Consider the following 22,470-nt stretch of genomic DNA (forward strand, 5'->3'; position numbering starts at 1 on the left):
TAAGCTAAAGAAACCTGACAACTAAATATATGCAAGATCTTGGATTGGATCCCAGATCAAGAATAAAGATTGTAAGCACAACTGGTAAAATCTGAATATAAACTGTATAATATTATATCAATATCAAACTGCCTGATCTTTAAATTGTGCTGTGGTTATATAAGAATACCCTTGTGCTTAGATACATTTACACTAAAATGTGTAAGGATTAAGGGGAATGATGTTTACAACTAACTCTCAAGTGGCTCAGGAAGAAAAAAACATATCTATAGAAAGAAAAAAAGCAATGGAAGTTAATGAACAGTGAATCTGGTTGAAGAGTATACAGAAGTTCTCTGCATCACTCTTGTAACTTTTAAATTAGAAATCACTTCAATAAAAAACAAGATGCAAAAAAGTATAAATAATGCAGAAGAATATTTAAACAAAAATGAACTATAATTTTAGGACCCACGCCCAACAAAAAACCCACCAAAATCCTAAAAGCTAACTACAATATACAATAGGCACTACATTCTGAAAGACCCACTGAACAGTCTAAAGGAGTTCTTCTGTTATGTTTCTGCTCTCTTACTTTTTTCAGCAGGCACACCATGTTTGTGTGTGGATTCAAATGTAGGGCAAGAGGATGAGAAAGGGCTTCTTGATACTGAAGACAACAAGCATAGAACTTGCACCAGAATTCCTGTTGTAAATTTCGGAACTCTTCCTGGGAAAATTCATACTCTGTTACACTTCCTTGGAGCTGGCAACGAAAAAAAAAAAAACTCTTGATACCATTTGGGATCTTTCTCCCCCCAGAACATAATTGTTTAATATCATTTTACTAAGCTATAGGCAAATGAATATCCCTTATGCATTACATGCCATAGACTAATTAAAAGGTTTAGACATTTATATTTCTTACTAACAAGGTCCAATGAACAATTTGAACAGTTTCTCAGTACCAATCTGCTCCATAGGGAGATGAAAGAAATTATCATTCTTTCTTTACCCAAACCTTACCTCACTTTCAACAGCTAAAGTAACTTCTTTCTTTAGTTCATTCCAGGAGAGATCTAAATTCCTGTCAGTTCCTCGACAGAAAATCTAAAAATAAAACAGGCACAAAGAGACACTTTAGAGTATCACATAATACTAAAAACTGAATGAAAAATACTCCAGGTCAGAAGATACTGAGGTAATATACTATACAATAGAGACTGGACATGCCTGAAACACACATTTACTCTTAACATTGTGCAAATAATTTCTTTTTATAAATTGATTGATTGATTGATTGACTGGCTGGCTGCGTTGGGTCTTCATTGCTGCCCGTGGGCTCTTCTCTGGTTGTGGTGAGTGGGGCTACTCTTTTTTGGGGTGCGCGGGCTTCTCATTGTGGTAGCTTCTCCTGTTGTGGAGCACGGGCTCTAGGCACATGGGCTTCAGTAGTTGTGGCTTGCGGGCTCTAGAGTGCAGGCTCAGTAGTTGTGGCGCACGGGCTTAGTTGCTCCACGGCATGTGGGATCTTCCCGGACCAGGGCTTGAACCTGTGTCCCTTGCATTGGCAGGTGGATTCTTACCCACTGCGCCACCAGGGAAGTCCTGTACAAATAACTTCTAATTGTGAAATCATAGCAACTTTGAAATAGTTTCTATAGTCCAGAATAAACTGTAGAAGCTCATGAATCTGTAAGAATTATAATTGGGTACATCTGGATCATTACAAAAAGCAAAAGGAAACATAATGGCTATTGCTTAGCTGGAGGAAGATATAAGATGTTGCCAAATATATACATCCTGACTGGCACAAAGGTGAGCTAGAGTAGTGGTGGGGTAGGTCACTCTAATGGGAATGATTCTCCTAAGGCAAAGCTTATGAGCAACGCCTTACTGATTATTCAATATCTCCGTGTGCAAGAGATACCATGAGAAATCATACATGTGATTACTGTTAATAAGGGCTGGGGCTTCCCTGGTGGTGCAGTGGTTAAGAATCCGCCTGCCAATGCAGGGGACACAGGTTCAAGCCCTGGCCTGGGAAGATTCCACATGCCACGGAGCAACTAAGCCCGTGCGCCACAACTACTGAGCCTGCACTCTAGAGTCCGTGAGCCATAACTACTGAAGCCCACACGCCTAGAGCCCATGCTCCGCAACAAGAGAAGCCACTGCAATGAGAAGCCCGCGCACGGCAACGAAGAGCAGCCCCTGCTTGCCCCAACTAGAGAAAGCCCGCGTGCAGCAACGAAGACCCAACATAGCCAAAAATAAGTAAATAAAATAAATAAATTAAAAAAAAAAAGAAGGGCTGATGAGATGAAAGAAATAATACCTTAGAAGAAAATGACCATGTCATCCTGGAGTTTTATTAGAGAGAAAACAGAAAACACAGAATAGCCATGTATTTAAGAATGTACCTAGAAGAAAAGTCAAGGATCTGGAAACCATATCACCTGAGAGAAAGTTAAGGAACTGGGTATATTTTTAGCCTGCAGAAAGATAACATGGAAGGATTCTTAAAATATTTGAAGGGTAGCTTTATAGAAGAGATATGTTCTATGAAGCTCCCAAAGAAAGATGCCATCTAAACGATGGGGGGTTAAATTTGATCCAATATTGGGATGAACTTTTTTTTTTTTGGTCGTACTGCACGGCTTGTGGGATCTTAGTTCCCCAACCAGGGATTGAACTTGGGCCCGGGCAGTGAAAGTGCCACGTCCTAACCACAGGACTGCCAGGGAATTCCCAGGGTTGAATTTTTAAGTGGCACAGTTTTGAACAGTAAGTCACAAAAGAGCTGGTGAGAGACTTGTCACTGGAGGCAGACACAACTAGAAGCTGAACAGTCTGTCAGAGAAGCCTCAGAAGGTATTTCTGCTTTGTGTGGGAGGTCAGATCAGGAGATTCTAAGGAACTTTTCAATTCTACGAGTGATTATTCCATTTTAAATTCATGAAGCTAAGTAGCAATTTAAAGAAGCCTAAGTGACGTTAAAGTAAAGAATTCTTTTGGAAAACGTTAAGCATCTCTTAAACCATGTAACTTTGAAGCTTAGATTATTTTCTTGAACCTGAACCAAGTCAGACCTTCACTGTACTAACAAAAGGGTAAAAACAGTACCATCAAACCTACCCAAGAAAACTTCTTTCAAGTATAGAGAGTATATGCAGTGTAGTATGGTATATCTTTTTACAATAGTGTAGGTACAAGTTTCTCTTTTTACTACTGGCATGCTTCACTAGTCATTGGGAAAGTGCCCTTAATCCTATCTCCCCGCCTGGACTCTTGCTATTTTTATGGGAAGAACATTTAAAAAAATTACAATAGCATTTATAAACACATGTATATACAATTGCAAAACTATGTTTGGTGTTAGTATATGCAAAACAACAAAAATTAATAGTAATCATTAATTATATAATAATAGCAATAAAATAAGAGAATCTTAAATGAACACTAAATATTTTCTCACTGACCTGTAAAGCTTTACATAAAGCTGCATTAATGAATCGCCCTGGTGTAAAAAGACTCTGCAAATACATCTCCTGTTAGAACATTGAAACAAGAATTAGTATCATTCTAAAAAAGATAAAATTTGGAAAAATCTGAATGAACAATTCAACGCATTAAAACCAAAGGCTGCACTCCTATTACATGAATGTGGAAATTCTGCCCTTCAGCATTTGAGCAGTAACAAGCGGCAGAGCAGTCATATATTTTCACACTGTGAAGCCTGCAGTGTCTTTGAGTCAACTAGATGTACTACACTGAGAATGCCGTATTCCTCATGGTGCACTTCAGTGGGTTCCACTGGAAAACACAGCTTGTCAAATGCCAATCTTAAATGCAAGAGTTGTATCTAGTTTATTAGTGATAAACACTGGTAAGAGAATAATTAAACTAAGCTGGTTTCTACACCATCCACAAAAGAACTCATTTTATGGTTTACATATAAAAGAAAAGGAATTGATAGTAATAGGTATTATATGTAACAAACAAACAAAAAAAACTGCAATAAGCTCTCACAAGTGGGGAAATGAAGTAGAGAGAACAAAATGGAAAGTCTCATACTGCCTATGGTCTCATTTTGACCAAATTTTATAAACCAGACTTGCCAATAAGTAGCAAACCTGGATGACCTTCATTCAAGTTTCTTTCCTTCTACTGGGAAGATATTTATAAAATGACCAAAATGGAGAAAAACAAGAATTTTAGTAATTAGCATGTGATTTTGGCTTTTAGACAAAAGTTAAGTGCCAATAAACTCTTGGGATTAAAAATTTCGCAATATTCAATTTCAGATATTCAAAATGGGTTTTCCAATCCTACAAAGGGTCATTGTTTCAGACCCGGAGCCCATAATCTTTATCTCATTTTAATATTAATGCATCAACTGAAAGTTTTTCTTCCATTTATCTTGAGGATGTCCTTGAAAAACAGGGAAATTGGCCTGTTTTGCTATTGCATTACCTTTTAAAGTTATGTTCGTCATAGCTTATACCTCTTATGTCTAGTTTTTATGCATATATTCACATGGTTAGTATAGTGGACACCTACTGTCTGTGCCTGCCTAGAATCCATTTCCCCTTCTTTTACTAACAAATCCCTTACCTTTCTCTGAAGAACCATTCCTCCCATACCCATAGCCAACTGACTTCACCCTCCACAACAGCAAGGCCCACGCTGGACATGCTTCTCATGCCAAGCCAGAATATTCTATTCCTTCTGATCAGAGTGACTATGCCAGGAATTAGCACATGACTAAAGCCAGGCCAGTGTCAACTCCAGGACCTGGAACAGAAGTGCTCTCTTTCCCCTGGGGTTGCTAAGTTCACAGAAGGCAAGCTTGCTCAGAAAGCCTGCCGGACAATAAACCCAACAAGGAGGAAAGCAGAATTGAGACAAAGGAGAGATCAAGCCCTGAAGGCATTGTTCCAGCCATGGCTGAAACCAGGTAACTCTGAACTTCCCAGCAGCACAAGCCAATACATTCAGCTTAAGTCAGTTTGAGGTGGGTTTCTTTCATCTGCAGCTGAAAGAGTTCTATTAATACAACCGGTTCTTCTCAAACTAATGATCAGGGTAAATCATCTCCTTACATAAGATTTTAGCATTGCTTACTCTGGGGTCTTGATCATCTCTGATAATGATTTCTTCCTCTGGCAGAGGCTGCATAAAAACTGGATTCCACTGACCTGCAACATTACTACAGAGAGAAAAAGTACATCAGTCTACATAAAGATGATGAATAAAAATGAAGCTTATGTTGTTGGCAGTATTTGAGCAGGGAGGGTCCCATCACTGAACCTCTGCAACTACTGCTTGATCAATTCTATTAAAAAAGTTTCCAAAAAAAGAAACATATTCATAGCAGAGTCTGGACTATAAAAGTGCTCTTACTTGTTCTAATAGGCACCTTCCCGAAATTAAAACTCTAAACACAAATCTACAAATAATAGCTAACTTTCATTCTGCATTTACCATATGCTACACATTATACTAGGTGCAATTCTAGATACTATTCATGTATACCTTACGATAACTCTTTGAAGGATACATTGCCCTCATTTTTAAGATGTCAAAAGTGAGGTTTAGGGTATCTCACAGCTAGTAAGTTGTACAACCAGGATTCAAACTCTCACCTGACCACAGATTCTTTGCTTGAATGCCATCTATAAGGAGTACTCTCTATCTTCTGAGGTGTGGTTCAGGGTCAGTCTGGGGGCAACCACTCCTAGAATTCTATTCTAGAATATAGGGTCATGAGAGACCCCCTTGAGCTCAATTAGTTTACAGTTGACTCTTGAACGACATGGGGGGGGGGTTACAGGTGTCGACCCTCTGTGCAGTCAAAAATCCATGTATAACTTAATCAAGCAACTGCAGATCAAACAGTACTGCAGTATTTACTACTGAAAACAATCTGTGTATTAAGTGGACCCCCCACAGTTCAAATCCATGTTGTTTGAGGGTCAACTGCAGTTCCAGGGACGTCAAGCTATGTCCCAGGGAATCCTCCACAGGTGTTTCAGGGACTACACAAGTGTTTGATTCAAAATTTGTTTTTGAATGTATTTTGTAACTATTAAAAATGTTAAAATGAATATCAAGTACATTAAAAATATCAGATATTCCAAATATATCTAATATTAGAGTTATCAACATGTTAAATTGTGTTATAATTTTATATTCATAAAATACTGGTTTTGTTATATATTGGAGTTTATTATCTTTTGAAAAAAAAGGGATTCCTGCTTTAAAAAAAAGTTTGAGAGGCACTGTATTTGTCCAATCTACTTCTCATCTCATGAGGAAACTGAGACCCCAAAGGGGCTGCAGTGTCTTTTGGAAGTTGTGGGTATCAGAAATAGTCTTTGCATAGAAACAAAGAAAATGCACAGATTAGAAGCATTTGGGGCCTTTCTCGCTCCCTGGCCATCTTGGCAGCTGCTCTCAGTTGGGGGTGTCCTGCACCTCAGGCAGGAACATGGTGCCCGCAAGGAAGACAAAAAAGCCGCTGGAGTTGATCAACTCTAGGCTCCAACTTGTTATGAAAAGTGGAAAGTATGTGCTTGGATACAAGAAGACTTTGAAAACGATCACACAAGGCAAAGTGAAACTGGTCATCCTTGCCTACAACTGCCCAGCCTTGGGGAAATCTGAAATAGAGTATTATGCCATGTATCCATCACTACAGTGGCAACAATATTGAACTGGGCACAGCGTGTGGAAAATACTATAGTGTATGCACACTGGCTATCACTGATGCAGGTGATTCTGATATCATTAGAAGCATGCCAGAACACACTGGTGAAAAGTAAATCATGCACAACTTTTCTTTAATAAAACCAGCCAGAGCTTGTTTAAAAAAAAAAAAGAAGACGTATTCTGGTTATGTGCTATCTCTCCCAAAAAAGACGGTATTTTCTTCACCTCATTCCAACTCTAAGAATCCTTATTTTGTCCTAAAATCATAGGTAAGAAATAACAAAAAATGAAAAAGAAGGTATGTCAGAAAATAGGCAAACCCGGGTCTGAATCCTTTAACTGTGAACATTTGACTTTTGTTCTACATAAAAAGCTCTCCTTCTTTTCTCAGTATGAATTTGCTCGGGTAAAGCAGGATGACAGAGGGGAGGGACCCGTACTGTTCAAAGTTGATATATTTCACAACTGTCTGGTTCTCAGCACCATGCCACAAGGCCCAGATATCCGTAGAGGTTAAGGCAAAGTCAATCAGTGTCTCCTAGAAGGAAATGTAGGGGGAAAACAAATAAACAAAACCTCTTGTTAAAACAAGAAAGAAAAGGTACTAAGTTATGGTGACTTAAACTTGTGTTAGTAGGAGAGGTAAAAGCATGAAAACAAAAGACAGTACCACGTGAACTTGGTAAAATCCAAATGAAATTTTTTTGCATGAAGTTTCATTAAATATTCCATTTTAAGATTTCAATCCCATTACAACACAGTTAAGTTAGCCAATGTTTCTTTCCTGTACTTCTATGATATTCAAAGGACGACTCAACCTACCTGAGATGTGAATAGTGAGGAAATGTGATCTAGGCTATAGCGGTTATTCTCAGTGCTCACCAACTGGAAAATGCAGAACTGTTAAAACACAAGTGGATAATTCAGTACTTGAAATAACCAACATGCTATTTTTCTATGCAAGACTTACTAGCATTCAGAAACTATTTTTTTTAAAAAAAGTATGGTAAAATACATGTAGCATTTACCATCTTAACTATTTTTAAGTGTACAGATTAGTAGTATTAAGTATATTCACATTGTTGTGCAACTGAACTCCAAAACTTTTTTTCATTTTTTCAGAACAGAAACCCTGTACTCTTTAAATAACTCCCTATTCCCCCTCTCCCCAGCCCCTGGCAACCAGCATTCTACTATGACCTTGACTGCTACATAATGGAATCTTAACAGTATTTGTCTTTTTGGGACTGTATTTTTACTTAGCATAACATCCTCAAGGCTCATCCATGTTGCAGCACGTGTCAGAATTTCCTTCCTTCCTTTCTTTTTTCGGCCGCATGGCATGTGGGATGTGGGATCTTAGTTCCCCGACCAGGGATTGAACCTGTGCCTCCTGCATTGGAAGTGCAGTGTCTTAACCACTGGACCACCAGGGAAGTCCCAGAATTTCCTTCCTTTTTAAAGTTGAATAATATTCCATTTTATGTATATACCACATCTTGTTTATCCATTCTTTCATCGATGAAGACTTAGGTTGCTTCCACTTTTTTGGCTACTGGGAATATTGTTGCTATGAACATGGGTGTACAAACATCTCTTAAAGACCCTACTTTAATTCTTTTGGGTATATACCCAGAAGTGGAATTGCTCGACCCTATGGAAATTCTATGACTAATTTTTTGGGGAACTGCCATGCTGTTTCCCATAGTGGCTGCAGCATTTTATATTCCCACCAGTAATGCACAAGGGTTCCAATGTCTCCACATCCTCTCCAACACTTGGTATTTCTGTTTTTTCCCCCCACAGTAGCTATCCTTTTGGGTATGAGGTGGTATCTCACTATGGTGAGAAACCTATTTTTAAGTTTATATTTTTACCAAAGTACCAAAAATAATTTAAAACATACACACAATACAAATCAACTCTAGTCAATCTTCATTAAAAATAAAACCTTATAAACAGCTGGGCAAGATGGCGGAAGAGTAAGACGCGGAGATCACCTTCCTTCCCACAGATACAGTAGAAATACATCTACACGTGGAACTGCTCCTACAGAACACCCACTGAACGCTGGCAGAAGACGTCAGACCTCCCAAAAGGCAAGAAACTCCCCACGGAATTGGGTAGGGCAAAAGAAAAAAGAAATAACAGAGACAAAAGAATAGGGACGGGACCTGCACCAGTGGGAGGGAGCTGTGAAGGAGGAAAGGTTTCCACACACTAGGAAGCCCCTTCACGGGCAGAGACTGCGGGTGGCAGAGGGGGGAAGCTTCAGAGCCACGGAGGAGAGCGCAGCCACAGGGGTGCGGAGGGCAAAGCGGAGAGATTCCTGCACGGAGGATTGGTGCCGACCAGCACTCACCAGCCCGAGAGGCTTGTCTGCTCAGCCGCCGGGGCGGGCGGGGGCTGGGAGCTGAGGCTCAGGCTGCGGTCGGATCGCAGGGAGAGGACCGGGGTTGGCGGTGTGAACACAGCCTGAAGGGGCTAGTGCGCCACAGCTAGCCGAGAGGGAGTCCGGGAAAAAGTCTGCAGCTGCCGAAGAGGCAAGAGACTTTTACTTGCCTCTTTGTTTCACGGTGCGCAAGGAGAGGGGATTCAGAGCGCCGCCTAAACGAGCTCCAGAGACGGGCGCGAGCTGCGGCTATCAGCGCGGACCCCACAGCAACAGGGGCACAGAGGGAAAAACGGAGAGATTCCCGCACAGAGGCTCGGCGCCGAGCAGCAGCACTCACCAGCCCGAGAGGCTTGTCTGCTCAGCCGCAGGGGCGGGCGGGGGCTGGGAGCTGAGGCTTGGGCTTCGGTGCTAGCCGGGAGGGAGTCCAGGAAAAAGTCTGCAGCTGCCGAAGAGGCAAGAGACTTTATCTTGCCTCTTTGTTTCGTGGCGCGCGAGGAGAGGGGATTCAGAGTGCCGCCTAAACGAGCTCCAGAGACGGGCACGAGCCGCGGCTATTAGCGCGGACCCCAGAGACGGGCTCGAGCCGCGGCTGTCAGTGCGGACCCCAGAGATGGGCAGGAGATGCTAAGGCTGCTGCTGCCGCCACCAAGAAGCCTGTGTGCGAGCACAGGTCACTCTCCACACCGCCCCTCCCGGGAGCCAGTGCAGCCCGCCACTGCCAGGCTCCTGTGATCCGGGGACAACTTCCCCGGGAGAACGCATGGCTAGCCTCACGCTGCTGCAACGTCACGCCGGCCTCTGCCACCGCAGGCTCTCCCGGCACTCCGTGCCCCTCCCTCCCACCGTCCTGAGTGAGCCAGAGCCCCCGAGGCAGCTGCTCCTTTAACCCCGTTCTGTCTGGGCGTGGAACAGACGCCCTCAGGCGACCTACATGCAGAGGCGGGTCCAAATCCAAAGCTGAACCCTGGGAGCTGTATGAACAAAGAAGAGAAAGGGAAATCTCTCCCAGCAGCCTCAGAAGCAGCGGATTAAAGCTCCACAAACAACTTGATGTGCCTGCATCTGTTGAATACCTGAATAGACAACGAATCATCCCAAATTCAGGAGGTGGACTTTGGGAGCAGGATATATTAATTTTTCCCCTTTTCCTTTTTTTGTGAGTGTATATGTGTATGCTTCTGGGTGAGATTTTGTCTGCATAGCTTTGCTTTCACCATTAGTCCTAGGGTTAGGTCCGTCGGGTTTTTTTTTTTCTATTTTTACTTAAAAATTTTTTTTTCCTAATAAATGTTTTCTTAATAATTTTTTCCTTATTTTCTATTTTTAGAAATTAAAAAAAAATTTTAAATAAGTTTTTTCATATTTTTTATTTTAAAAAATTAAAAAAATTTTTTCTTAATAAATTTTTTCTGATTTTTATTATAAAAAATTAATAAATCTATTTTTAAAAATTAAAAATATTTCTTTCTTAATAAATTTATTCTTAATAATTTTTTTTCTTATTTTTTATTATAATAGCTTTATTTTATTTTATTTTATCCTCTTTCTTTCTTTCTTTCTATTTTTTTCTGCCTTTTATTCTGAGCCGTGTGGATGAAAGGCTCTTGGTGCTCCAGCCAGGCATCAGGGCTGTGCCTCTGAGGTGGGAGAGCCAACTTCAGGACACTGGTCCACAAGAGACCTCCCAGCTCCACGTAATACCAAATGGCGAAAATCTCTCAGAGATCTCCATCTCAACATCAAGACCCAGCTTCATTCAACGACCAGCAAGCTACAGTGCTGGACACCCTATGCCAAACTAGCAAGACAGGAACACAGCCCCATCCATTAGCACAGAGGCTGCCTAAAATCATAATAAGGCCACACACACCCCAAAACACACCACCAGACGTGGACGTGCCCACCAGAAAGACAAGATCCAACCTCATCCACCAGAACACAGGCACTAGTCCCCTCCACCAGGAAGCCTACACAACCCACTGAACGAACCTTAGCCTGGGGACAGATACCAAAAACAACGGGAACTACGAACCTGCAGCCTGTGAAAAGGAGACCCCAAACACAGTAAGATAAGCAAAATGAGAAGACAAAAAAACACACAGCAGGTGAAGGAGCAGGGTCAAAACACACCAGACCTAACAAATGAAGAGGAAATAGGCAGTCTACCTGAAAAAGAATTCAGAATAATGATAGTAATGATGATCCAAAATCTTGGAAATAGAATAGACAAAATGCAAGAAACATTTAACAAGGACGTAGAAGAACTAAAGAGGAACCAAGCAACGATGAAAAACACAATAAATGAAATTAAAAATACTCTAGACCGGATCAATAGCAGAATAACTGAGGCAGAAGAACGGATAAGTGACCTGGAAGATAAAATAGTGGAAATAACTACTGCAGAGCAGAATAAAGAAAAAAGAATGAAAAGAACTGAGGACAGTCTCAGAGACCTCTGGGACAACATTAAACGCACCAACATTCGAATTATAGGGGTCCTAGAAGAAGAAGAGAAAAAGAAAGGGACTGAGAAAATATTTGAAGAGATTATAGTTGAAAACTTCCCTAATATGGGAAAGGAAATAGTTAATCAAGTCCTGGAAGCACAGAGAGTCCCATACAGGATAAATCCAAGGAGAAACATGCCAAGACACATATTAATCAAACTATCAAAAATTAAATATAAAGAAAACATATTAAAAGCAGCAAGGGAAAAACAACAAATAACACACAAGGGAATCCCCATAAGGTTAACAGCTGATTTTTCAGCAGAAACTCTGCAAGCCAGAAGGGAGTGGCAGGATATACTTAAAGTGATGAAGGAGAAAAACCTACAACCAAGGTTACTCTACCCAGCAAGGATCTCATTCAGATTTGATGGAGAAATTAAAACCTTTACAGACAAGCAAAAGCTGAGAGAGTTCAGCACCACCAAACCAGCTTTACAACAAATGCTAAAGGAACTTCTCTAGGCAAGAAACACAAGAGAAGGAAAACACCTACAATAACAAACCCAAAATATTTAAGAAAATGGGAATAGGAACATACATATCGATAATTACCTTAAATGTAAATGGATTAAATGCTCCCACCAAAAGACACAGACTGGCTGAATGGATACAAAAACAAGACCCGGGCTTCCCTGGTGGCGCAGTGGTTGAGAATCTGCCTGCCAATGCAGGGGACACGGGTTCGAGCCCTGGTCTGGGAAGATCCCACATGCCGCGGAGCAGCTGGGCCCGTGAGCCACAACTACTGAGCCTGTGCGTCTGGAGCCTGTGCTCCACAACAAGAGAGGCCGCGAGAGTGAGAGGCCCGCGCACCGTGATGAAGAGTGGCCCCCGCTTGCCGCAACTAGAGAAAGCCCTCGCACAGAAACGAAGACCCAACACAGCCAAAAATTAAATAAATAATTAATTAATTAATTTTAAAAAATTAAAAAAAAAAAACAAGACCCATATATATATGCTGTCTACAAGAGACCCACTTCAGACCTAGAGACACATACAGACTGAAAGTGAGGGGATGGAAAAAGATATTCCATGCAAATGGAAATCAAAAGAAAGCTGGAGTAGCAATTCTCATATCAGACAAAATAGACTTTAAAATAAAGACTATTACAAGAGACAAAGAAGGACACTACATAATGATCAAGGGATCGATCCAAGAGGAAGGTATAACAATTGTAAATATTTATGCACCCAACATAGGAGCACCTCAATACATAAGGCAAATACTAACAGCCATAAAAGGGGAAATCGACAGCAACACAATCATAGTAGGGGACTTTAACACCCCACTTTCACCAATGGACAGATCATCCAAAGTGAAAATAAGTAAGGAAACACAAGCTTTAAATGATACATTAAACAAGATGGACTTAATTGGTATTTATAGGACATTCCACCCAAAAACAACAGAATACACATTTTTCTCAAGTGCTCATGGAACATTCTCCAGGATAGATCATATCTTGGGTCACAAATCAAGCCTTGGTAAATTTAAGAAAATTGAAATTGTATCAAGTATCTTTTCCGACCACAACGCTATGAGACTAGATATGAATTACAGGAAAAGATCTGTAAAAAATACAAACACATGGAGGCTACACAACACACTACTTAATAACGAAGTGATCACTGAAGAAATCAAAGGGGAAATCAAAAAATACCTAGAAACAAATGACAATGGAGACACGACGACCCAAAACCTATGGGACGCAGCAAAAGCAGTGCTAAGAGGGAAGTTTATAGCAATACAAGCCTACCTCAAGAAACAGGAAACATCTCGAATAAACAACCTAACCCTGAACCTAAAGCAATTAGAGAAAGAAGAGCAAAAAAACCCCACAGCTAGCAGAAGGAAAGAAATCATAAAGATCAGATCAGAAATAAATGAAAAAGAAATGAAGGAAACAATAGCAAAAATCAATGAAACTAAAAGCTGGTTCTTCGAGAAGATAAACAAAATTGATAAACCATTAGCCAGACTCATCAAGAGGAAAAGGGAGAAGACTCAAATCAATAGAATTAGAAATGAAAAAGGAGAAGTAACCACTGACACTGCAGAAATACAAACGATCATGAGAGATTACTCCAAGCAACTCTATGCCAATAAAATGGACAACCTGGAAGAAATGGACAGATTCTTAGAAATGCACAACCTGCCGAGACTGAACCAGGATGAAGTAGAAAATATGAACAGACCAATCACAAGCACTGAAATTGAAACTGTGATTAAAAATCTTCCAACAAACAAAAGCCCAGGACCAGATGGCTTCACAGGCGAATTCTATCAAACATTTAGAGAAGAATTAACACCTATCCTTCTCAAACTCTTCCAAAATATTGCAGAGGGAGGAACACTCCCAAACTCATTCTACGAGGCCACCATCACCCTGATACCAAAACCAGACAAAGATGTCACAAAGAAAGAAAACTACAGGCCAATATCACTGATGAACATAGATGCAAAAATCCTCAACAAAATACTAGCAAACAGAATCCAACAGCACATTAAAAGGATTATACAACATGATCAAGTGGGGTTTATTCCAGGAATGGAAGGATTCTTCAATATACGCAAATCAATCAACGTGATACATCATATTAACAAATTGAAGGAGAAAAACCATATGATCATCTCAATAGATGCAGAGAAAGCTTTCGACAAAATTCAACACCCATTTATGATAAAAAATAATATTTGATGGACAATATTTTAAATAATTTTTTGATAAAGAAAATGCATTATAAACTGATAAGAGTGATTAAGATTCTATCCTTATAACACAAGCAACTGTTCACAAGGAAGTACTAAAAGAAAAATATACAGTGAGAGTCCTTTTGAGAGAAAAATAGGAGTGTATGAAATATGAGAAATATATGTAATGCTCATATTCATTCTAGCCTAGAGCTGTATTTACAAGCTGAATATCTCAACCCATTAGTGGGACATGAATCAAATTTAGGAGGTCTCAACTAGCATTAAAAAAAAAAAAAAGAGGGCTTCCCTGGTGGCACAGTGGTTGAGAATCTGCCTGCCAATGCAGGGGACACGGGTTCGAGCCCTGGTCTGGGAAGATCCCACATGCCGCGGAGCAGCTGGGCCCGTGCGCCACAACTACTGAGCCTGCGCTTCTGGAGCCTGTGCTCCGCAACAAGAGAGGCCGCGATAGTGAGAGGCCCATGCACTGCAATGAGGAGTGGCCCCCGCTCGCTGCAACTAGAGAAAGCCCTCGCACAGAAACGAAGACCCAACACAGCTCAAAATAAATAAATAAATTTATAAAAAAAAAAAGAAAAATAAACAAAGTATCAGAGTTTATCAGTTCATCACTCATGGTAAAGGTAAACACGTTTCATGAAAACTATTTTCTGTTATATGCCCATCACCACATATGTATATACTAGGTAGCAATGCAAAATATTGTAGATTCTAGCCAAAAAGTTGGAAAAATGCTGGCCCAGTGCAGTGCTCCTCAAACTACCTGTGGAAAGGAACAGTGGTTTTTTTTCTTTTAATTTCTAATCTGTTCCAGACTGATACTTTTATGAAATACAGAAACCTTGAATGTCTGTGGCAACATCACTATAAAAGCTTCTAATGCATTCTCTCACTTTCTGTATTTATCTATCTCACTGCAATCCAGTAACAAATAATCTGTGGCCCAGGACCATTCCACAGACCACACCATAGGTCTACAGGACTTCTGTTTGAGATTTTTATTAGTGTCCTAGATGGAAATACAGACGGCATATTTATAACACTGAGGACATGCTGCTGGAAATGATTAAATTAATGCACTTATTAACAGAATTAGAACCCAAAGAACGAAAAGAAAACCAAGAAGAAACAAATGAAATTAACAGGAATGGGTGTAGGGCTTGCCTGGTGGCGCAGTGGTTAAGAATCCACCTGCCAATGCAAGGGACATGGGTTCAAGCCCTGGTCCCAGAAGATCCCACATACCACGGAGCAACTAAGCCCATGCACCACAGCTACTGAGCCTGAGCTCTAGAGCCCGTGAGCCACAACTACTGAAGCCCGCGAACCTAGAGCCCGTGCTCCACAACAAGACAAGTCACCACAATGAGAAGCCCACATACCACAACGAAGAGTAGCCCCACTCACCACAACTAGAGAAAGCCTGCACACAGCAACGAAGACCCAACACAGCCAAAAATAAATAAATAAATAAATATATTAAAAAAAAATTGTAATGGGTGTAAAATATTACAGAGATTAAAAATAAAAACCTTCAAATGTGCAGATTAGGGAGAAAAAAAAATGCTGAAGAGCAGTTTTTGTTCAAAAAAAGAAGGAAAAAAAGAAAGACCTCAACTTCATTATACTCTGAATAGGCACAACAGTGTTACATGGCTGCTAAAAGTGTATCTGATTTTAGGCTTCATTAATAGAACCATAATGCTCAAACCAAAGGAGGTAATAGCTCAGCTCAGTTTGATACCACTCCTAGAATAGCATATTCAATCTCAGTCTAATGTTTAGAGCAGTGGTTCTCAAAATATGGGCCATAGGTTCCTAGAGGTCCCTAAGACTGTTTCAGGGGATTAGTGAGGTCAAAACACTTTTCATAATAATACCGCATCATTTGCCCTTTTCACTGTGTTAATATTTGCACTGATAATGCAAAAGCAACGGTAGGTAAAATTATTGGTGTCAATGTGAATCAAGGCAGTGGTACCAAACTGAATACTCTTTCATTAATAAAACACTCAACAAGCTAGGAATAGAAAGTAACTTCCTCAACACGATAAAGGGCATTATGAGAAATTCAGATAACATCACACTCAATGGTGAAAGACTAAAAACTTTCTCTCTTAAATCAGGAATAAGACAACTCTTGTCACTTCTATTCAACATTGTACTGGAGGATCTATCCAAGGCAATTTAAGGGGAAAAAAAAAAAAAGGCACCCAGATCGGAAAGGAAGCAGTAAAACTATCTTTATTTGCAGATGATACTGTCCTGTAAATAGAAAGTCCCAAGAATTCCACTATAACACTACTAAAGCTAGTAAGAGTTCCGTAGGGTTACAGGATACAAGATCGATATAAAAAAATGAATTGTATTTCTATAAACCTGCAATAAGCAATCTGAAATGAAATTAAGAAGATAATTTCATTTACAATAGTATCAAAAGGAATAAAATATATACAAATAAACTGATTAAAGAAACCCTGCAAAACTTATACTATGAAAACTATAAAACATCGCTAAAAAAGTTAAATACAATCTAAATAAATGGAAAAGCATCCCATGTTCATGAACCAAAAGCCTTAATATTGCTAAGATGGCAATTCTTTCCAATATGATCTACAGAGTCAACAAACCTCTATCAGAATCTGTGAAGTAATAATAAATATATATATTGGTCTCTGGTTCTGGCTCCTGACACTGAGCTCCTAAAACTCCTGCAATCTCCTGAGTGACACAGGTGCTAGGAGCATCTTTTGTTCTAATGTTTGATCTTTGACCCTGGTTCCCGACACAGAGCTCCTAAATTCCTTTGAATATCCTGGGTTATGGGAACACTTTTTGTTCTAATGAGGTGACTCCTGGATAGCTTCAGGATGGGGACTAGTCACCAGAAAGACCAAGTCTAATTAAAAGCTTGAAACTTTCAGCCCTAACTCCCATCCTCTGGAAAGTGAAGAAAGGCTAGAAATTGAATTAGTAACCCATCATGCCTATGTGATGAAGCCTCCTTAAAAATTCTTAAGGTATGGGATTTGGAGAGCTTCCAGGTTGTTGAACACATCCGTGTGTTGGGAGGGTGGTACACCTCAACACCATGAGACCCTTCTGGACCTTGCCCTACATACCTCTTTATCATTTATCACACAATAAACTAGTAAATGTAAGTGAGTGTTTCCCTGAGTTATGTGGGCCATTCTAACAAATTATGAGCCCAAGGAGGGGACTGCAGAATGAATCAAGAACCCAAGAATGTAGAAAAGTCTTCATATTTGGGAGTAGCCTGGCTTAGGGTGAGGTGCATGAGCAGGGTGAGAGGGTGTCCACAAATATGGAAGGTCTGGGGCAGGGTGAGAACTCAAGCAGGGTGAGGAGAGTGTCCACAGAGAGTGGCAGCCTGCACTGGGGACTAGAGCCCAAGTAGGTGAGAAGGGTGTCCACTGCATGGCGGGGGTGGGGGGACTAGTACAGAGTGTCAGGGCCCAAGTAGGGTGAGAAGGGCATCCATGTGGAAGGGCAACCTGGAGTGGGATATCAGAGCCCAACAGGAGTGAAGAGGGCACCAAGCAGAGCAGCACCCAGCATGGGGAATCAGGGCTCCGGCAGAGTGAGGGGGACAAACCCTACCTCACTGGAATGTTATTAGGATTAAACGGATGATATGTGTAGTGTGTGAGTAATAAGCACAGCCCAAGCGTTTGCTATTAATGTACATAAAGGGCCTGGCAACATGCCAAACACACAATGCCCAACAAGCGGCTGTTTATTTATTTATTTGGCCACGCAGCTTGCAGGATCTTAGTTCCCCCTTGAACCCAGGCCCCTGGCATTGGACGCTCAGAGTCCTAACCACTGGAATGCCAGGGAATTCCCGTGGCTGTTTATTATATGATTATACCATTGTATTGTATCCTAAATACCTCATTGACATACAATAGCTAGTGTTTAGATGATGAGCAAAATTATTTCTAAAAATTAACTTCCCCTGTACCTCTTAATAACATCTACATCCCTTTCACAACTCCATTTTTTCACCCAGACTTTCAAACTGGCTCTTTCTTGCTCAGTTTTGGTTAACTTTTCCTTCCATATTCCTTTAAACTCTCTACTCCCTTTCATCCTGACTTTTCCTTCAAGATCTTTTAAATCACATATTAGCACAAAACCTACCATCTCTGCAGAAACAATGCAAGATACATCTAGGTTGGTGTGAAGAGCTTAAATAGACTCAATGAGTCTATAGCTACTTCCCCATAACAGTATATACAGAATAACTTGATACGTCTCTCATTTGTTTCATACCTGTCCTCGCTTTGGTGCATGCATGTATATCCCTAGGTAGAGTCCCACGGAAGGGGAATAGGCAAGTCGTAATTTGTGTCCAGTTCCAGCAGTGAGCCGAAGATCTTTATTCACCGGGACATACTCTAGCATGTCAGCTACCATCAGGCACATTTGGTCCTGCCCAAGAAAACATTTAGTAAGTAGTATTAAAGAATATTCAGGATAGAAAAACAAACTCCTTCCCTTTTTAAAGAATGCACATCCAATATATCTAGTACTCTATCTAATTTATCTGAAGGGCCCTAAGGGTTTTTTTTTTAAAGGGCTGAGATGAAAATATCTCTTTAGTCTGATAGATAAAATCATCAGCTGTTTTGTTTACGAATGTTGAAAACCATTTTACCAACTTGCATTTTAAAAATACATTTGTTCTGAAGTGAAGAGTATACTCTGTACCACTTCAATGTTTCTGTAGGACTCACAATTTTCAAAATAAAAATACAAAAGGTTAGGGGAGAAATGTATGAAAAATAAGCTAAATGAAACCGTCTGAATCTGGAAATGCCCCATAATTTCCAAACTAAGAGATCTCATCATATTATGAGAAGCAGGATTTATTTCAATTCCCCTACAATTTGCAATCCTATTTTAACTTGTAGTAACTATAAATGTAGCATTTACCTTATAAGACCACATTCGTAGTTTATGATCTTGACATAGAGCAAAGATGAAGGCATCGTGCTTGACACAATAAACAGCAAGATTCAGGGGACGATCTGAAGGCCCCTGATCACCTCTGAAGACATAAGGCCAAGTTTTAGAGTTTTATTGTTGCAAATTACCTGATTATTAGAATTTGCAATTTAAGAGATAAAATAAAATTATAAATGCACACTCTTAACAGAAGGAAAAGAGTTTACAGGCTGGTATAAGATGACTACATTTCCTGGGCTTCCCTGGTGGCGCAGTGGTTAAGAATCCACCTGCCAATGCAGGGGACATGGGTTCGAGCCCTGGTCCGGGAAGATCCCACATGCCGCAGAGCAACTAAGCCCGTGCGCCACAACTACTGAGCCTGCTCTCTAGAGCCTGCGTGCCACAACTACTGAAGCCCACGTGCCTAGAGCTGTGCTCTGCAACAAGAGAAGCCACTGCAATGAGAAGCCCGTGCACTGCAACGAAGAGTAGCCCCCGCTCGCCGCAGCTAGAGAAAGCCCGCATGCGGCAACGAAGACCCAACGCAGCCAAAAATAAACAAATTAATTAAAAAAAAAAAAAAGACAACTACATTTTCTGTTTGATTTATATCCAATTATTCTGATAAATTTTAAAAAGCGCTAGATATCAATGGAATACTGTTCTAACCATCAAACTTTCTACTTCTAATATTACACAAAATTGGATTTGGTAAGTCAGGGCAGAGCACTGAACTGGATATTGTGAGAAGTATAGTGAGCCAGTTTCTGTTGTCAAAGTGTCAAGTCACAAATGAAGTGGGCTCTGGAGTGCAGCTCTTCTCAGATGGAATGTAACGTTGTGTAGACCCTTCTCCTTTCCAGTATAATGTTTATTTGCCTTGGAGTCAGACTGGAAGCACTAACAGGTGTTGACCAGGGCAAAAGATTAAGTTCTTGGGCCCCATGACTTACCGACCAGAGACCACTCACCTGATAACTGTCGGCATCCAGCCTATAAGCAATCGTTGCATTACTGAACTCTGTTTCAGCTCCACAACTGACACCATCCCTACAAGATTGAAAACAGACCAATGATATCCAAGGCACCTCTTGATCATACTCAGTGAAGCCCAAAGGCAAGAAGGATGCAAACACGAACAAGGAAGTTATAATAGGTGACAGGCTTCTACATTTCTATACTAAGGAAGTCTTAGGCTGTACCTTTCCACATATACCATACCTAAAATGTTTTGAATCATTATGGGATCAATAACAACAGCATTTTTATATTCCTAGGGGAAATTTTTGCCATTTACAAACAGTAACCCATATTGCTGCTCGGAAGCAGCACTTCATTCTTTCCAAAAGCAACACTGAGTACCTTTCACGTGCTAGGCACAGTTCTAGGTGCTAGAGATACAGCAGTAAATAAAACAAATTAAAACACTCCTGTCCTCATGGAACTTACATTCCATTGGCAGGAAGGGAGAAGCAGAGACAGTTAACAAATTAAGTAGCATGTAAAGAGTGGAGAAAAATAAAACATAGAAAGGGTATAGTGAATGGGGATGGGGTGCGTGTGTACAATTGTGTTATTGTTAAAATTGTGTTATAATTTTTAAAAGGTGGTCAGGTCACCCACTGAGGTGACACTGAGTAAGAACCTAAAGGAGCTAAGGGAATGAGCCACACTGGTAGCTGGGGAGACTAGCTCCGCCAAAGCCCTGAGGTAGGTGTACCTGGTATGTTCAAGGAATTGCAAGAAGGCATGTGGCCAGTTCAGAGGAGGGGGGAAAGAATGAGACGATGAGGTTAGAGAGGCAGTGGGGTGTCACAGTAAGGACTTTGGGTTTATTCAGAGTGAGATGAAGAACAGCCCCGATCCGAGGGCTTTGAGCAGTGGAATGACATGACTCACCTTGGGTTTTAAAATGTACCGGTCTGCCTGAGAAGTTTCTGCAGAGGGGTAAGGACAGATCTGGGGAGCTATTTAGGAAGCAAATGCAATAATCCAGGTAAGAGGAGTGGCGACTTGGAGCAGGGTATGAGCACTGAGCTTCCTTGTTTCAGTTAACTTATTTTAGTTACAATACCACAAAGTGAAGGTAGAAAACCAGTCAACTCATGTCTACTAAAGGCCTTAGAATAGGTCACCTTACAGTTATCTGTTTTCCCATACTCCAGTAAGCTGGACAGTTCCTCATCCACTATATAAAATCCCGCCCTCTTAGGAAAAAAACAGTAAAGCATTAGGGAGTCATAATGCAAGCAATAATGAATGACCATTTTAGGGTAGTAAAGAAGCAATTCCTGCATTAGATGATGGCCTTGGACTTCTAACATCTGTTTTAATGCCAGTATTCCTTTGTTTAAAATTAAATCCATGCTCAGTTCCCGTTCTTACCAGGTACGTCATGAGGAGGTAGTTTAAGAACAAAGATTCCCCCAGAGGGAGATGGTAGAGCAAACAGAGCCTCCCCGTCATTGCTAAGCCAGGCTGCCGAGGTGGTAGAATTAGGGGAGAGTCCAGGTACTGTTGGAATTAACTGATAGTTGCAAGGATCCCTGAAGTCAACTTTTCCAATGTCAGTGAATACTGACTGCATCTGACTTTCAATTACCAACTCCTGTGGAGTAATTAAAAAGAAAAATCTGTTAAACCAAAATAAACTGGATTTTGCTCAGTTCCTCCCAATCGCTATCAGTTTTTAAAGTAAAAAATCATTGAGCTTAAAAAGAAAGCTATTTTTTCTTTTTTTAAATCATGGCTCTCCACTTTATTATTTTTTTTAATTTTTATTTTTGGCTGGGCCGCGGGGCTTGCAGGATCTTAGTTCCCCGAGCAGGGATCAAACCTGCACCCTCGGCAATGAAAGTGTGGAGTCCTAACCACTGGACCACCAGGGAATTCCCAGAAAGCTATTCTTTTTTTTTTTTTTTTTTTTGGCCACACCACACGGCATGCAGGATCTTAGTTCCCAGACCAGGGATGGAACCCATGCCCCCTGAAGTGGAAGCATGGAATCTTAACCACTGGACTGCCAGGGAAGTCCCCAAAGCTATTCTTTTTAATGAAACTATTTTTGCAGCTTAAAATGTGTGTGATCATTTTAAATAGTAACTATGATAGTATGCTTGGTTAGGGCCAGCAAAGAATCCAAATATTCTTCAATTCCAAAGGACATTGCTCTATTACTAAAT

At 40.6% G+C, this 22,470-nt stretch overlaps 1 protein-coding gene and 1 pseudogene across 4 annotated transcripts in view; one reads left to right on the forward strand and one right to left on the reverse strand.

The window, feature by feature from the left end:
- The window catches only part of NUP160 (nucleoporin 160), a 59,695-nt gene that overhangs the window by 33,065 nt on the left and 4,160 nt on the right, over positions 1–22,470 (reverse strand). For all 3 annotated transcript variants that reach the window (XR_014268246.1, XM_082478332.1, XM_082478334.1), the window contains exons 4-13: positions 21,674–21,896; positions 20,260–20,338; positions 19,274–19,388; positions 18,611–18,769; positions 7,516–7,593; positions 7,134–7,231; positions 5,107–5,191; positions 3,462–3,530; positions 1,006–1,089; positions 575–745 (exon numbers count right to left, since the gene is read on the reverse strand). Coding sequence is in view for 2 of the 3 variants with exons in the window: in XM_082478332.1 (XP_082334458.1) it covers positions 575–745; positions 1,006–1,089; positions 3,462–3,530; positions 5,107–5,191; positions 7,134–7,231; positions 7,516–7,593; positions 18,611–18,769; positions 19,274–19,388; positions 20,260–20,338; positions 21,674–21,896 (1,161 nt within the window). In the remaining variant the exon portion in view is untranslated. The remainder of the gene's footprint in view (positions 1–574; positions 746–1,005; positions 1,090–3,461; positions 3,531–5,106; positions 5,192–7,133; positions 7,232–7,515; positions 7,594–18,610; positions 18,770–19,273; positions 19,389–20,259; positions 20,339–21,673; positions 21,897–22,470) is intronic.
- On the forward strand, positions 5,199–7,127 carry LOC309668487 (large ribosomal subunit protein eL30 pseudogene; annotated as a pseudogene). The gene has a single exon. The product of its transcript is annotated as a large ribosomal subunit protein eL30 pseudogene (transcript).

Source organism: Balaenoptera physalus (genome assembly GCF_965194825.1).
Source record: "Balaenoptera physalus genome assembly, chromosome: 10".
Lineage (NCBI taxonomy): Eukaryota > Metazoa > Chordata > Mammalia > Artiodactyla > Balaenopteridae > Balaenoptera > Balaenoptera physalus.